Here is a 16,675-nt window from a genome sequence, read left to right as displayed (position 1 = left end):
GTGTGCTTTAACTGGGTTCATTTCTGCATGCTCTTCATCGGGTGTTATAAATGCGGTTTTGCCTGCAATTGATTGCTCCCAAGCGCGGGACAATCTCTTCAAAACCCATTTTTCATTGTGGGCCTCATCTGAGGGGTCATAATTTGCGCAAGCTTTTCATCCTGCTTCTGTGGCGTGGGAGACTCGAATTCGGGTCCATTTGGCCATATTATCTGGGGACAAATGGGCACGGGCTAACTCTCCAAAAACAGCGGTGAAGTGAATCCACAAACGTCCAGCAAATGCTGTGGGGTGCTCTGTCTTCTTTTGCCTGCACTTATTTAGGCCTTCTACGGGGTCTCCTCTGTTAAAGCCAATCGCATCAAGGATCGCCGTGTGCATCTCTTGGAGTGTGCCTCCTCCTACATTCTGTGGGTCGGGAAGGGCTGCCATGACTGAAGGATCGAGGCTTAAAACTGTGAGCTTCACTTGCTCTTTTTCGTCCAGGTAGCCACATGGTAGCCCGCTGTTTGACTTTCACGAAAAATTGGTGGGGGTCTGATGTGGGAAGGAACGGTGTAGCTTTTCCACACGCGCCCCGTAATTGGGTCACGGTTAACGTGGTTATAACGGGCAGCACGGTAGCATTGTGCATAGCACAATTGTTTCACAGCTCCAGGGTCCCAGGTTCGATTCCGGCTTGGGTCACTGTCTGTGCGGAGTCTGCACATCCTCCCCGTGTGTGCGTGGGTTTCCTCCGGGTTCTCCGGTTTCCTCTCACAGTCCAAAGATGTGCAGGTTAGGTGGATTGGCCATGATAAATTGCCCTTAGTGTCCAAAATTGCCCTTAGTGTTGGGTGGGGTCACTGGGTTATGGAGATAGGGTGGGGGTGCTGACGTTGGGTAGGGTGCTCTTTCCAAGAGCCGGTGCAGACTCGACGGGCCGAATGGCCTCCTTCTGCACTGTAAATTCTATGATAAAGGAAGTCTGCTTCTCCTTCTCCTGCGGCCCTGCGGTGTGTGGTTACAGGATTCATGGGGGTGTGTTCTGCCTGTTCGGTTGGGGGTTGGGGCGCTTTCCTTTTCTGGGGTTTTTCCTGCGTACATGTCCCATGTACGCATCTATGGGCAGTCTCGTTCAATTCCTGCCAGTCGGAGCCATTTTCTTGATCTAATTGGGGTCCGAATGTACTTTGAAATCCATTTTGAACGGAAAGCAGAGATTGCAATTCTGCAATTTGCTTCCGGCACTTTGCGTAGTCTACGGATCTCTGCCTTTGTTCCGTCGTGGAAGTATGGAGTGCTCGTAGGGCTGCTTTTAAATCATTGCACTGTTTCTGCAATTTCTCAACTTGCTGTTCTGTTCCTTGTCTTACCAAGACCGCACATTGCGTGTCCTGGTAGGCCTTATCATATTGCGTCTGAAAACTGTTCAAAATGCGCGAGACAAGACTGATGTGCCCTCTTGGCATCGTCCACCTCTCTGTACCTTGCTGCTAACTGTTCACTGGTTCTGTCTCTCTCCTCTATCTCTCTACGGAGCGTCCTAACGACCTCCTCTGTGCCTCGCAATTGTGCCAAACAGGACACGATTGCCATCAGCTTGTGAGCTTTTCCCAAGCTCTTCTTGTGGATCTCTGACAGGTTCTCCCACCAAGTATGTCCGATACTCCCGGGTCCTGTTTCCTCATTATTGCAGAATTCACTCCAAAGGGGCCATCCTTTCCCTTTGAGATATTTCCTGATCTCATCTTCCCAAACGGGACACTGTCCTACTCAACTGGTCGTGGTGACCTCAAATTCCTGGGGGTTCATAAGGCATTCCATCGCCTTCATTGCCATTTTCTCTATCTAGGTTCTCTACTGAATTTGGAACAGGGGGTGATAAAGCGGTGATGTTAACACGGGTACGGCTTACGCTAATTTCTGGCCGACAAAACTCCCGACAGTTTTACGCATCAAAATCTCTCAGGTTTACTTTATATCCCTGTTAGCACGCATGCATTAACACACTTCCGAATCTCAGGGGCTTGATCAGTACTGCTCTTACGCTTGTGGTTTTTCTGTTTCCGATTGGAATCTCAATTCAAATTTTGGTTCTTTCGGAGTGGTTAAGCCACTTCTAAGTCGGTTCCCGTCAGAGTCACCAGTAAATGTTGCTCTCTTTGGTTGGCTCTTAATTTGGTTCTGTTTAGTCACGTTTGCTCAAGAGTCGCCAGGTATCTTTCGACACCGCCACAAGGTTCAGAACCGAATACTGATCAATGACTCGATACACCAGTTAGTAAGTTCAAAAGCAATGCTCATTTATTTACACACAGTCAAATCTACTCATGCATAAACTCTACAAACTAAACTACCACTATTACTAAAACCTATACTTAGCTTCGGACGCCCACTCAGTCAGAGGAACAATGGCCGTTGCTCGGTTCTGAGGCTGCTGGGTTGAGCTGTTTACAGGGTAGCAACTAGGAGCGTCTATCTCGTAGCGTGCGTTGACTTGGAACTTACTTGGTCTGCTGTAGCTGCGAGGCTACTCTCTCTCTTCGTTGAGAGCCAAAGCCAAAGGATGAAGATTCTCCCTTGGGGGATACCTTTTATACTAAAAAGGGCTTTGCGCGCTTTTGGGCGGGCCTTGAACTTGGCCTCAACTAATTGGGTCTTTTTCAATCAGTCGTATCGATCTTCCTCCAATAGAGGGGTGGTTCCCTGGTTGCTGGGCGTGTCCTAGTGACCGTTGGTCTGCTTTGTCTTAGCCTCTTCTGGGGCCGGGGAGTCTGCCTTAACATTGTGTATCTAAATGTTTGCCTTATGGCCCTGAAGATGGCTCATTAGTATGTAGATTGCTTGGCAGTTTCTGTCCTGTCTGAGAGTTTATGTTTCTAATCAACAGACAGAGCTTGCACCTGCTTGTTTCTTAGCATTGTCCAATTTTCCCTGCATTCTTTGCAAGTGTCCATTTTGTAATTGGGACGTGGCCATCCCAGATGGCTACACTAGGCAAAGAAACCAAGCGTCAGTATCAAATAATGACACTATAAAAATAATAGGAAGCGGTCAAGGAATATTGAAAGGACTAGCCTTAAGGTTTTGTACCTGAATGCTCAGAATTTCGAAATAGAATGCGTGAATTAATTGCGCAGATAGGTGTAAAGGGGTATGATACAGTTGGGATTACGGAGACATGGCTCCAAGGATGGGAACTAAACATTGAGGACTATTCAGATTTTAGGAGGGACAGACCGAAAGGAAAAAGTGGTGGAGTTGCATTGTTTATTAAAGAAAATATTGATACAATATTGAGGAAAGATATTAGCACAGACAATGTGGACTCTGCATGGGTTGTGTTAAGAAACACCATGGGGCAAAAAACATTTGTCGGGGCGGTATACAGACCATCAAATTGCAGTAGTAATGTTGGGAATAGCATCAGACAGGAAATCAGAGATGCATGTGATAAAGGAACATCTGCGATTAGGGTATCTTTAACCTGCATATAAATTGGGTAAGTCAAATTCGTCACAGTACAATAGAGGAGGAATTTCTGGAGTATATATGGGATGGTTTTCTGGATCAATATGTTGAGGAACCAACAAGTGGGTGTTGTGCAATGAGAAAATATTAGTTGGCAATCTAGTTATGAGAGAACCCTTGGGGATGAGTGACCATAATATGATAGAATTCGTTATCATGGCAGATAGTGAGTTGATTCTGAGAGCAGGGTCCTGAACCTCAATCAAGGTAACTCTGATGGTATGAGGCGTGAGCTGGCTATGATGGACTGGGAAACATAACTGAAAGGAAGGGCAGTGGACAGGCAAAGGCAGGCATTTAAGGAGCGAATGGGTCAACTCCAAAATTTGTTTATTCCTATTTAGCGCAAGAGTCAAAGGGAGCCGTGGCCAAACCTTGGCTTACAAGGGAAATTAGAGGCAATGTTAGATTCGAAGAAGAGGCATACAAATTAGCAAGAACATTGAGGATTGGGAACTGTTTAAAATTCAGCAAAGGCAGACCAAGGAATTGATTAAGAAGGGGAAAATACAATATAAAACTGACTGTAAGTTTTCTATAGGTATGTAGAGAAAAAAGAATTGATAAAAACGATTGTCGGCCCCTTAAGGTCAGAAACAGAGAAAATTATAAAGGAGAACAAATAAATGTCCAAAGATGTGCAGGTTAGGTGGATTGGCCAAGTTAAATTGCCCTTAGTGTCCAAAAAGGTTAGGCGGTGTTACTGGGTTACAAGGATAGAGTGGAGGTGTGGGCTTGGGTAGGGTGCTCTTTCCAAGGGCCGGTACAGACTCGGTGAGCCGAATGGCCTCCTTCTGCCTGTAAATTCTATGATTCTATGAAATAGCTGAGGAACTAAATTTGCATCTGGCTTCACAAAGGAAGACATGAATAATGTGCCGGAAGTTATGAGAAACACAAGTTTTAGTGAGGAGCTGAAGGAAATTAGTATTATTAGAGAAATGGTTTAAGGGAAATTAATGGGATTGAAGGCGAATAAATCTCTAGGGCCTGATTATCTTCATCCCAGAGTACTCAAGGAAGTGGCCCTGAAAATAGTAGCTCCAACGTGAGGAGAAATTTCTTCTCCCAGAGAATGGTGACTCTGTGGAAATGACTACCATAAAAAGTAGTAGAAGTGAAAACATTGTGTAATTTCAAGAAGGAATTAGATATAGCTCATGGTTTTGAAGGGATCAAGGGATATGGGTGCGATGATGGGATCAGGGTATTGAACTCTATGATTAGCCGTGATCATAATGAATGGTGAAGCAGGCTCGAAGGGCCGAATGATCCTCTCCTGCCTCTATTTTCTATGTATGTTTCTCTGTATAACACTCTTGACCTTCACCTTTCTAGGAAAAAAAGAGCCCACAAGGTCTGTGAGAGGAGTTGTTCTGGGAGTGGAGTGGCCAATCTGATCATATTGATATTAATGGAGCAGGAAGCCCTTGAGATTGGCAGGATGGTTGCAGGGCAGGCAATTGTGGAGGGGGAGAGGGACATCTGGCAGAGAGAGGGTGAAAGATCTTGCCCTGTAGCAGCTGTGGGCAGTCCCCACCAGAGGCTGGACAATATCTCCAACCATGCTTACCTGACTAGAGAAGCTGGGCCTATACAAAACAGCTGGCATGTCAGCCTTTGAACTCACATGGTACAAGATTTAGTCCAGAGTCTCACCAAATTGACTCTGATATTCTCCTCCACTCATAGATCACAAGATTGGTTGAACACACAGACAACCACAGCACGGCGGCACAATGGTTAGCACTGCTGCTTCACAGCAGCAAGGATCCAGGTTCAACTCCGGCCTTGAGTGACTATCTGTGTGGAGTCTGCATGTTCTCCCAGTGTTTGTGTGGGTTTCCTCCCACAGTCCAAAGATAAGCAGGTTAGGTGGATTGACATGCTAAATTGCCCCTTGGTGTCCAGAAGTTAGGTGGGGTTACTGGGATATGGTGGGGCCGTGGGCCTAGGTAAGGTGCTCTTTTGGAGAGTCGGTGCAGACTCGGTGGGCCGAATGGCCTCCTTTTGTATGTAGGGATTCTATGATTCTATAAAAATGATGTGAGAACCAGATCCAGAACGCACATTTCACATACAAACAATCAAGTATTAGGCTAAAGAATTCAAATGCTATGTTAATATATTCCATTGAAGTGTATTATTCCCCTAAATTTCATTCTTCAAGGATTGAGTTTTTGTTTGAACACACAAGGCAAATAAACAGGATGCCATTGTGTCATTTGCTAGTGACATAATTGTACACTATGTTAACCTCCATTTGGAGTAACAGTGATCTCCCTATAAATTGCCTACCTGAAAAATAAGGAAAAGTAACAATGATAAAACTTTTTTTTGTGCATAAAATTTGATGTAGCAATTACTAAGATGTACTAAATGGTTGAGTTGGCAAATAAAATATCTCATTACATATATTGCAACCTGGTAATTGGCAAGGAAATATTTTCCTACCTAACCCCAATGATATCCAATTTCAATGCCGCTGCACATTCCATCAGATGTCCACACTCACTTATAGTTGCTCCAAACTTCTCACTCAAGGAGATTTGGGTTGCAGAGTAATTTGTGGCAATGCGAAGAACCAGTCTGCGAGAGCAGTAGGAAAATGGATGTGAACATTGCAGAATAAAACATAATTGCAATAATCATACACAGCAACAATATATCCTGTCCCCTTCAGGGAGGGAAAAACAATGAGTGGGTATGTGAATATGGCAGGAGAGTTGGATTCCCGCTGGTGCAGGAAGCAGGCAACTGCTTGCAGTTAGCATGTGGGCTCTCCATATGAATGAGTTTGTGCCCTATTTGCACCTCCAAGAACAATCAGAGGACGTGTGCTTCAGAACTCTGTACATGTGGTTGGTGAGACCATCTATCCAACCGCCCCCCCCCCCCGGCCCCCCACCCCACCCGCCGCCACCCACACCCCAACCCACACCTCTGTCACTCGACTATGCAAAGATAGTGGGTGTAAATGAACCACTAGGAATGCTTCTGCGCTCAAGGATGTCCTCCAGTACATGTTAGAGCATGTGGCGTCCCTGCACTACATTGGTATCATAAGGGCCCAGCTAATGCTACCAGGAATCTGGAGGGCACCACAGGAGGAGGAGGATAAGGGGTGGCACAGTATTTAGTGCTGCTGCCTCACAACTCCAGAGACCTGGGTTCGATTCCAACCTTGGGTGACTGTGGAGTTCACACATTCTCCCCATGTCTGCGTGGGTTTCCTCCAGGCGCGCCGGTTTCCTCCCACAGACCAAAGATGTGCAGGTTAGGTTGCTTGAACGTGCTGAATTGTCCCTTAAGTGTCCAAAGATTATGTGGGGTTTCGGGGAGAGGGCAGGGGATTGGGCCTAAGTAGGGTACTCTTTTGGACGGTTGGTGAAGACTCAATGTGTGGAAAAAACTTGACGTCTATCGACGTACTGGGCCCAATTGTCCGAGTCGGCATCAAAAGGCTCAGATTTACCTTTGTATGCCATGCCTGCTGGCTGGAGAGCGGCCTCCCGAGGTGGTTCAAAAATGATATGAAGTGGTAGCACTTGCCTCTTATGGTAGCTCCACTTGATCCTCATCGCCAATGTTGTAGACAGACACAAAGACTCCTCGAGAGGCCAGGTTGACAGGGTATAACTCACTATATTCGACACTAGCCACAATAATCATTCCTCTCCCCCCTTTCCCCTCAGACAGTAATATAGCAGTGGCTGTGTTGTAGCAGTTGCGCGATCATGCTGAACTCACCAAACTCCCCAAACTTACTGTGTCCAAACTTGAGAAGCTTATGACCAGCAAAGAGGCAGATTTCACATTCCTTAAAACCCAATATGAGCGTTTTAAAATTGACGGTGAGCAACAACATTTTGAAGTGGAGAAACAACTAACCGAGGGACAAGAAAAATTAGTGCCAGCCTCTCGCCTCTCGCCTCAGTCTGTGGGGAGCTTCTCCATGTGGTAGTCACCACTGTTGTATTGTATATACTGCATACAAGGGTATTACGGTAAGGCCCCTGTACTACAGGTACGGGGGTAGATCCCTGCCTGCTGGATCCGCCCAGTAGGCGGAGTATAAATGTGTGTGCTCACCGAGCTGCAGCCATTTCAGCAGCAGCTGCGGGAGGCTCCACATCTCTGCGTAATAAAGCCTCGATTACTCTCTACTCTCGTCTCGTCGTAATTGATAGTGCATCAATTTATTACGCAGAGATTTTACAACGATGGATCTCCGTATCAAGCCTGATCGCCTGCAGCTGCACCCTCAAGCAGACAATGCCTAGTCGGCCTTCGCACATTGGTTAGCTTGCTTTGAAGCATACATTGGATCTGCGACAGACCCATCCTCAGATGCACAGAAGCTCCCGATCCTTTACACGCGGCTGAGCTCCGATATCTTTCCCCTCATCCGGGATGCACCGACCTATGCTGAGGCCATGGCGCTACTGAAGGAGAACTACACTCAGCAGACTAACAAACTCTAAGCCAGGCACCTCCTGTTCACGCGGCATCAACTCCCCGGTGAGTCTGTGGAAGATTTCTGGCTTGCCCTGCACGTCCTGGTGAGAAACTGTGATTACCAGGCCATTTCGGCCACTGAAAATTCTGACTTGCTACTTAGAGATGCGTTCGTTACGGGCATAGGGACGGCCTACATCTGCAAGCACCTCTTAGAAGGGGCTGCCCTCGACCTCGCGGCGACCAAGAAACTAGCGCTCTCGCTCACAGTCGCCTCACGCAATATACAGGCGTATGCCCCCGACCACACGGCCCACCCCTCATGGGTATGGTGGACCCCGCCAGCGAACACCCCACCATGGGCCCCATCAGCGACATCCCCCAGCCAACCCCAGGCCTGCGCCGCACGGCAGCCGACCAACCCCGGGGGACCCAAGTGCTACTTCTGCGGACACTCAAAACACCCCCGGCAGCGCTGCCCGGCACGGAGCACGCTCTACAAGGCCTGCGGCAAGAAATGACATTTCACTGCTGTGTGCCAGGCCCGCTCGGTCACTGCTATTGTCCCGGCACCCACCATGTGCGACCGCCGGGCGCCGTCATCTTCCTCGCCTCAGACCATGTGCGGCCCCTGGGCGCTGCCAACTTGCTCCCCTCACAACACGTGCGACCCGTGGGCACCGCCATCTTGCTCGGCATCTTGCTCGCCTCACAACACCTCAGGACCCCTGCTCGTCGGGCACCTCATCGGGCCGCTCATCGCTTGCAACCGCCGCAGACCAGCCACATCTGGTCTCCATCACGATCGACCAGTACCGACCGCACAATCTCGCGACCGCGTTGACGACAGTGAAGATCGACGGGCACGAGATATCCTGCCTTCTGGACTCCTGGAGCACTTAGAGCTTCATCCACCCTGATACGGTAAGGCGCTGCTCCCTCGCGGTACACCCCGCTAACCAAAGAATCTCCCTGGCCTCCGGATCCCACTCCGTGGTGATCGGGGGTATTGCACCGCCACCCTCACCATCCAGGGCGTAGAGTTCAGCGGCTTCCAGCTCTACGTCCGCCCCAACCTCTGCGCTGCCTTGCTACTCGGCCTGGACTTCCAGTGCAACCTCCAGAGCCTAACCCTGAAATTTGGCAGGCCCCTACCACCCCTTACTGTATGCGGCCTCATGACTCTCAAGGTCGACCCACCTTCCCTGTTTTCAGATTGCAAACCGGTCGCCACCAGGAGAAGACAGTACCACGCCCAGGACAGGACCTTCATCAGGTCTGAGGTCCAGCGGCTGCTGCGGGAAGGTATTATCGAGGCCAGCAACAGCCCCTGGAGAGCCCAAGTGGTAGTGGTGAAAACTGGGGAGAAAAACAGGATGGTTGTTGAATACAGTCAGACCATCAATCGGTACACGCAGCTCGACGCGCACCCCCTCCCACGCATATCTGATATGGTCAATCAGATTGCACAGTACCGGGTCTTCACGACAGTGGACCTGAAATCTGCCTACCACCAGCTCCCCATTCGCAAGGAGGACCGCCAGTCCATACCAGCCTCCCCGGACAGGCGCCGGAATGTGGCGACTAGGGGCTTTTCACAGTAACTTCATTTGAAGCCTACTTGTGACAATAAGCGATTTTCATTTTCATTTCATTTCAGTACACCACGTTTCAAGCGGGCGTCTTTACCACTTCCTTAGGGTTCCCTTCGGCGTCACTAACGGGGTCTTGGTCTTCCAATGGGAGATGGACCGAATGGTTGACGGTACGGACTGCGGGCCACTTTCCCGTACCTGGATAACGTCACCATCTGCGGCCACGACCAGCAGGACGACGACGCTAACCTTTCCAAATTCCTCCACACCGCCAAACTCCTCAACCTAACCTACAACAAGGAGAAGTGCGTGTTCAGCACGAACCGATTATGTGGTTCAGAACGGAGTTCTAGGGCCCGACCCCGATCGCATCTGCCCCCTCATGGAACTCCCCCTTCCCCACTGCCCCAAGGCCCTCAAACGATGACTGAGGTTCTTCTCGTACTACGCCCAGTGGGTCCCTAACTAGATAGACAAGGCCCGCCCACTCATCCACTCCACAGTTTTTCCCCTGACGGCCGAAGCTCACCTGGCCTTCAACCGTATCAAGGCCAACATCGCCAAGGCCACGATGCACTCGGCCAACGAGATGCTCCCCTTCCAAGTCGAGAGCGATGTATCAGACGTCGCTCTGGCCACCATCCTCAACCAGGCAGGCAGGCCCGTGGTATTCTTTTCCCACACCCTCCATGCCTCCGGAATTAGGCACTCCCCTGTTGAAAAGGAGGCCCAAGCTATCGTTGAAGCTGTGCGGTATTGGAGGCATTACCCGGCCTGCAGGAGATTTGTTCTCCTCACCGACCAACGTTCGGTTGCCTTCATGTTTAACAACACACAGCGGGGTAAGATTAAAAAATGATAAGATCTTGCGGTGGAGGATCGAGCTCTCCACCTACAATTATGAGATTTTGTATTGCCCCGGTAAGCTCAACGAGCCCCCAGACGCCCTATCCCGAAGTACATGTGCCAGCACACAAGTGGACCGACTCCGGACCCTGCACAATGATCTCTGTCACCTAGGGGTCACCCACTTTTATCACTTCATAAAGGCCCGCAATCTGCCCTACTCCATTGCGGAGGTCAGGCCTGTCACCAGAGACTGCCAGGTCTGCGCAGAGTGTAAACCGCACTTCTACCGGCCAGACCGTGTGCAGCTGGTGAAGGCCTCCCGCCCATTGAACGCCTCAGCGTGGACTTCAAAGGGCCCCTCCCCTCCACCGACCGCAACACGTACTTTCTCAATGTGGTCGACGAATATTCAAGATTCCCTTTCGCCATCCCATGCCCCGATATGACGTCTGCCACCGTCATCAAAGCCCTCAACACCATCTTTGCTCTGTTCGGTTTCCCCGCCTACGTCCACGGCGACCAGGGACCCTCATTTATGAGAAATGAGCTGTGCCAGTACCTGCTCAACAGGGGCATTGCCTCGAGCCGGACAACCAGCTCCAACCCCCGGGGAAACAGGCAGGTGGAGTGGGAGAATGGGACGGTCTGGAAGGCCGTCCAGCTGGCCCTACGATCCAGAAATCTCTCGGCCTCCTGCTGGCAGGAGATCCTCCCCGACGCCTTTCACTCCATTCAGTCGCTCCTGTGCATTGCGACTAACGGGACTCCCCATGAACGTCTCTTTGCCTTCCCCAGGAAGTCCACCTCCGGGGTTTCGCTCCCAACGTGGCTGGCAATTCCAGGACCCATTCTCCTCTGCAAGCACGTGCGGCTCCACAAGGCGGACCCATTGGTTGAGAGGGTACAGCTACTCCACGCGAACCCGCAGTACGCCTACGTAGCGTACCCCGACGGCCGCCAAGACACAGTCTCCCTCACGGACCTGGTGGCAGCTGGGTCCCCACATACCCACCCTCTGCCCTGGCGCCCCCCTCCCTCCCCCCAGCGCACCCCAACACAGCCTTCGCTCCAGGACGATCCGTCCTCCCCTTGGTCCCACGCGGGGATGAAGATGAGGTCGACACGCACCGCCGACCGAACTGACGCCTGAATCGCCACCAGAACTGCGGCGCTCGCAACGACGGATCAAAGCGCCCGATCGTCTAAATTTGTAACCTCTTTCTTAAATTTTAAACAACCTGTATGTAAATAGTTTTCCACCCCCCCCCCCCCCCCCCCCGCTGGACTCTTTTTTAACAGGGGGTGAATGTGGTAGTCACCACTGTTGTATTGTGTATACTGCATACGGGGTATTACGGTAAGGCCCCTGTACTACAGGTATGGGGGTAGATCCCTGCCTGCTGGCTCCGCCCAGTAGGTAGAGCATAAATGTGTGTGCTCTCTGAGCTGCAGCCATTTCGGCAGCAGCTGCGGGAGGCTCCACATCTCTGCGTAATAAAGCCTCGATTACTCTCTACTCTCGTCTCGTCGTAATTGATAGTGCATCACTCCAATTAGGAGGGAGCTCCATCCCCGAGTCGCAAGAGTAGCCCATTCTCAGGTGTGTAGGAGGGGAAGTAGATGTTATGCAGCTCTGTCCCTGTAGGGGGCCATCACAAATATAGTGCACTAAAAACAGAAAACACCCCAAAATTCATCAAATGGTGGAAAATGGATACCAAGTAATAGTGGAAAGGTTTGGAGAAATGACAAGAAACAAGAAGGTTTTGGGAGGGGTACAAAGACAGGGAGAAAAGTTGTGAGTCAGAGAGGTCGAGAGAAGAAGTTCCGGAGGATGGAGGCAATTAGATATTGAAGGTGTCTGCCACCAGAAACAGGCATGTAGGAAGGCAGCGCAGGATGTCAGAGTTGGAAAAGTGAGTGCTGGATATCGAACGAGATATAGGGCTGGATTCTCCGCTGCCCGCCACGAGTAACAGGTTTTCCGATCTGGTAGAGAATCAAGCGTTGGCCGAAAATGGGACTAGCACCTGTTGTGTGTCTCTGGTCCTCTGCTGGAGGCAGCAGCGAGTTACACACCCTCCGTAGGCTGCACCATACAAAACTGCGAGTGGCATGGATTTAAATATGATTAACAGCTTTTTTGTTTTTGCTGGGGGGTGCATTCCTGGACCTCAGGGAGCAGTGAGAGATGACTTGGTGGCAAGTGCATGGACTCAGGGTGTCCCTCTTGGGGTTGGGGTGGCCAGGTTTGAGACCCCAATTGCTGCATTAATTCATTTAAACACACCCCTCAGCTGCAACTTACAGGCTCCTGCCTGTTGAGACTGCTGACTGCTGACAGTATCCTGCAAATGCCCCAAGGACATCTGGTCATGTGGAAACCCACCCATCCAGCCCACCCCTCTGGAAACCCTCATACCTCAGCAATATCATCAATGGGATGGGCGTGGCCATGCTCAATCACCGGCCCACCAGGTGCTGGCACTGCGCAGAAGCGCAGCCCCCCAGCAGAGGGCGCAGTGATTAGCAGAGCTCAACCCAAACAAAGGATCGCAGCTGCTGGAAGCCTCTCTGGCACACAGCCCATCTCAGAGTGAATGCCTCAGCAGGCACACTTTCACGTAAACCACCACTGAGTATCATGAGATGTATCCAAGTTCTGGCTATCTGCCACATCCCTGATTCCATTCTGGCCCCTGGCTAGGAAACCTTCCCAGCTCACAGGTGGTGAGGATAGAGGTTCCCCACAACTCTCGCCAGATGCCACTCACTGATGGGAACCAGGATGCGATGCGGACGGCATAATCCCCAAGGGCCGGGGGAGGGGAGGGGGAAACATGTTAAGGGTGGCGCAGCAGTACAACTCAGGGTGACCTCCCCCACCCCCCACAGAGACATGGACCTCAGACTACAGCCAGCTATGCCCAATATCTGCGTGGCTGCTGCTGCCGTCGTCATGGATGCAAGGTGGCATGAGAGCCAGGGCCAGCCCAGGGAGGATCCTACACAAGAGGGGCCTACCCCAGAAGAGTAGGGGTCAATCAGTGCTGGCTGTCCAGCCGGCTGAGGAGGTGTGAAGGAGGTGCCGCATCAGGCCACATGTATACTCTTGGCACCTGTACTTCGAGGAGATGCCGATTCCAGTACATCAGGGAGACCATCCGCCACCTGTGCCGGATGGGGATTCGGAAGTGCTTAGCTGTTCCAGCACCTCCCCTGTGGGAGAACTGGCATGGACCCCATCACTTCCTCCTCCCTCGAGGTGCCCACTGGTCCCTGGGTTACTCCATGGGACGGAGGGGAGGCCAGAGTGAACTCCGGAGGTGCCACCGACTCCTGACATTGCCAGCCCTGGAGGCCTGTCCCCAAATGAACCATGGTCTTATGTCCTCATCACCGAGACTGAGCCATGTCACTCAGCAAGTGAGCCATGTACCTCGTAGTCTTGGTCATGCCCCCCTATGCCTGTGGCAAGCCCCTCAATGACTGGCCAAGGTCAGTCAGCGCCCGGCCAATGCTCTCTGGAGTGCCGAGGCAATGTCTACCTGCGCCCAGGACATGTCAACCTGGGATCTCCCTGTGTTTGTGTGGGTTTGCCCCCCCCCCCGGCACAACCCAAAGATGTGCAGGCTAAGTGGATTGGGCATGCAAAATTGCCCCTTAATTGGAAAGAATCAATTGGGTACACTAAATTTATTTAGAAAAAACAAAAAACGCGTGACGGGACTTCCATGTCCTGCGCCTCTGCCTTGGACAGCACAGTGTGCCCCAAGCCTTGGACGTCCTGACACAATATTCTGATGTCTTGCCCCAGGCCTTCCACAGCGCCCGCCACCCTTACAGTGTCGGCCTAGACGCCACGTATTGTCGGCCCCATCTCCTGCACCTGAAAGTGGCTGAACTGCTGTAGCTGGACTTACAGGCTCTGGAAAGTTGCTGACGCTCCCTCGTGTAGATTATGGCTTTGCGTCTGCAGCAGTGATGGGATCATCTTTTCCAAAGTGTAACACCTGTCTGGGTGACAGCTGTTCCCTGGGGTTAAGTAGCCCTCACACCGCCCACTCCCTCGGGAGTCCCTGTTTTAAAAAATTCATTCCTGGGACGTGGGCGGTGCAGGCTTTCTCCAGCATTTATTGCCAGAATTTATTGCCCATCCCTAATTGCCCTTGAAGGAGCACCTGATGCGCTGCAGCATGTGTGTAGTTCACATCAGAGGGTGACCCAGGGGCCAGATCACTAACATTACCCACCAAGGTGATAATCTGTGCGATGATGGATAGTGCAGGTGAAAGCAGTGGCGGGACGTAGGTGTCTTCCATGAAGTGGTGCTCCAGGGTGTGCTGAGGGTCTGGATGGGGGTGGGGGTTGGCGTGCGATCCTGGATGGTCCGGCCCCGTCTTGTGGTGAGAAAAAAAACATGGGGCGAGATCCTAGGAATGACTGGTCTGTGGGAGAGCAGTGACTCACTTGCGATAGGGACATCTGCGTTACATTGGGCTCTCACCTGTTTGCCGCATGCCGAGCTCCATTGCAGCTACTGCCCTCTGCTTGGCCTACTCCGTGAGTTGCAGGGCCCTTTCCTCTAAGGGATGGCCTCTCCTGTCTTCTGTCATTCCTGACGATTATGGACCACTTTATCCTTGGGTACTCAGAAAGTACATAGTGAGATGCTGAGAGGCAAATTTTATGTGGGATCTATAGCTGATGGCATGTGCGTGCAAGGCTCCTGGCCAAAGAGGACAATACATATTTTGGGGTTTGGTGGAGGGTGGGTTGTACGGGAGATGCAGGCAGGTGAGGTGTTGTTGGCTCCTAGGGGATTGGGAGGTAGTGTGAGGGTGAGGGACGGGAGTAATGTCAAGGGCACAGAGGTGGTTACTCACCCAAGCTGCCCTAAAGATGTCATTCATCTTCTTTCGGCATTGTGTGCTGGTCCTCCTGGTGAGGCTAGGAACACTCACCCCAGGCGTTGTTGAGAATGGCGGGCATCCCTTCTTTCCTCAATGGCTCCAACATTCTGTTGATCTCTGACACCTGGAACCTTGGAGCAGATCTTCGTGCAGTCACCTTCTTGGCTGGAATGACAGTCTGCTGTGAGTGGAGCACTTAAAAGCTGCTCCAGCTGGTCAGGCTATTAATGTGAATCCCAACCCCCATGAATCAGGTGGCAGTGGGGCAGGGAATCATTCAGGCTGCACGTGGGCAGCGTGCTGGCCCATTTAAATTACCTGAATCTCTCCTGACCGGCGCTCCCACTGCGAGCGCGCAGTTCCCGCAATTCAACTCCAGTGGCAGCACTCAGTCTCCAGAACGAAGAATCCAGCCCATAGTTACTGTTCAGTGGGGCAAGGCCTTAGAGGGATATGTAAATTAGAATTATGTATTTGAATGTAATGTTTTTTCGTCAGGGAGCAGTGAAGTTATGCAAGAATAGACATAGACGATGAAGAGTTAAATTGAAATGATCAAGTTCAACAGCTGATGCAGACATACAAAGAGATGCTGCCCACTTACTTGGCAGCAGGATGGTTCATTGCAACTTTGTGCAGTTCATCTTCATTATCAAAGGTCAGTAACTGAACCCCACGACTGGCAGCATATTTAATATGAGAGCTCTCCTTGCAGGGATTTGCATAAACGATTCTCTCTCCAGCGACACCAATGTCTCGAATCAATGCAATCTCATTCTGGTTGGGAAGGAAAGGTAAGTTAGGTTACCTGGCTGGCAGCGTTATCTCTACTTTTCAAAATACATTCACCACACATTATAGATGGGCAGCATAGCTTGACAGGAGCTGGGGAATCCCTACACTGTGCACAAACACATTTTGATGATAAAAATAAATGGTGCCATATGTTGTTTCCGATTGTTACAGCAATGCAACACTTCAGGCCTGCGTAATTGTGCAATTCTTTATGGCCTGAAGCTAAACTATGGGTCAGCCCATATCCCCCCAAAAGCAACTATAATGCAGCAACAGAGGTCTAAAAATAATTGATGAATGCGGGGTGTGATGGTAGATGGCATGTGATCTATTGTTCTTCATTCTGCATCCTTCACCACTTTCAGCAGTTACCAAAGTACCACAGTCTAGGGAAGTCTCGAAAAGCCACAACACTAATTGTCATGGCTCATGTACAAATTGGGCCGTGCATGGTTGTTTGCTGTTTTCCTCCCCGCCCCAATGGGGCACAAAGCAGACTTTCATCTGTCCCCACAGTTAGTTATGCCTGGAACTAGCCATTAGTCTGTCACC

The 16,675-nt window shown here is 50.8% G+C and overlaps 1 protein-coding gene across 1 annotated transcript in view; it reads right to left on the bottom strand.

Annotated features, from left to right (window-relative positions):
- The window catches only part of LOC140425313 (ornithine decarboxylase 1-like), a 239,110-nt gene that overhangs the window by 175,612 nt on the left and 46,823 nt on the right, over positions 1 to 16,675 (bottom strand). Inside the window, exons 3-4 of the mRNA XM_072509467.1 lie at positions 15,933 to 16,105; positions 5,968 to 6,102 (exon numbers count right to left, since the gene is read on the bottom strand). Of these exons, the coding sequence (XP_072365568.1) occupies positions 5,968 to 6,102; positions 15,933 to 16,105 (308 nt within the window). The remainder of the gene's footprint in view (positions 1 to 5,967; positions 6,103 to 15,932; positions 16,106 to 16,675) is intronic.

The sequence above is a fragment of the Scyliorhinus torazame genome, chromosome 6, assembly GCF_047496885.1.
Source record: "Scyliorhinus torazame isolate Kashiwa2021f chromosome 6, sScyTor2.1, whole genome shotgun sequence".
Lineage (NCBI taxonomy): Eukaryota > Metazoa > Chordata > Chondrichthyes > Carcharhiniformes > Scyliorhinidae > Scyliorhinus > Scyliorhinus torazame.
The sequence above is the reverse complement of the archived record's forward strand: the minus strand, read 5'-3'. Positions and strand labels throughout refer to the sequence as shown.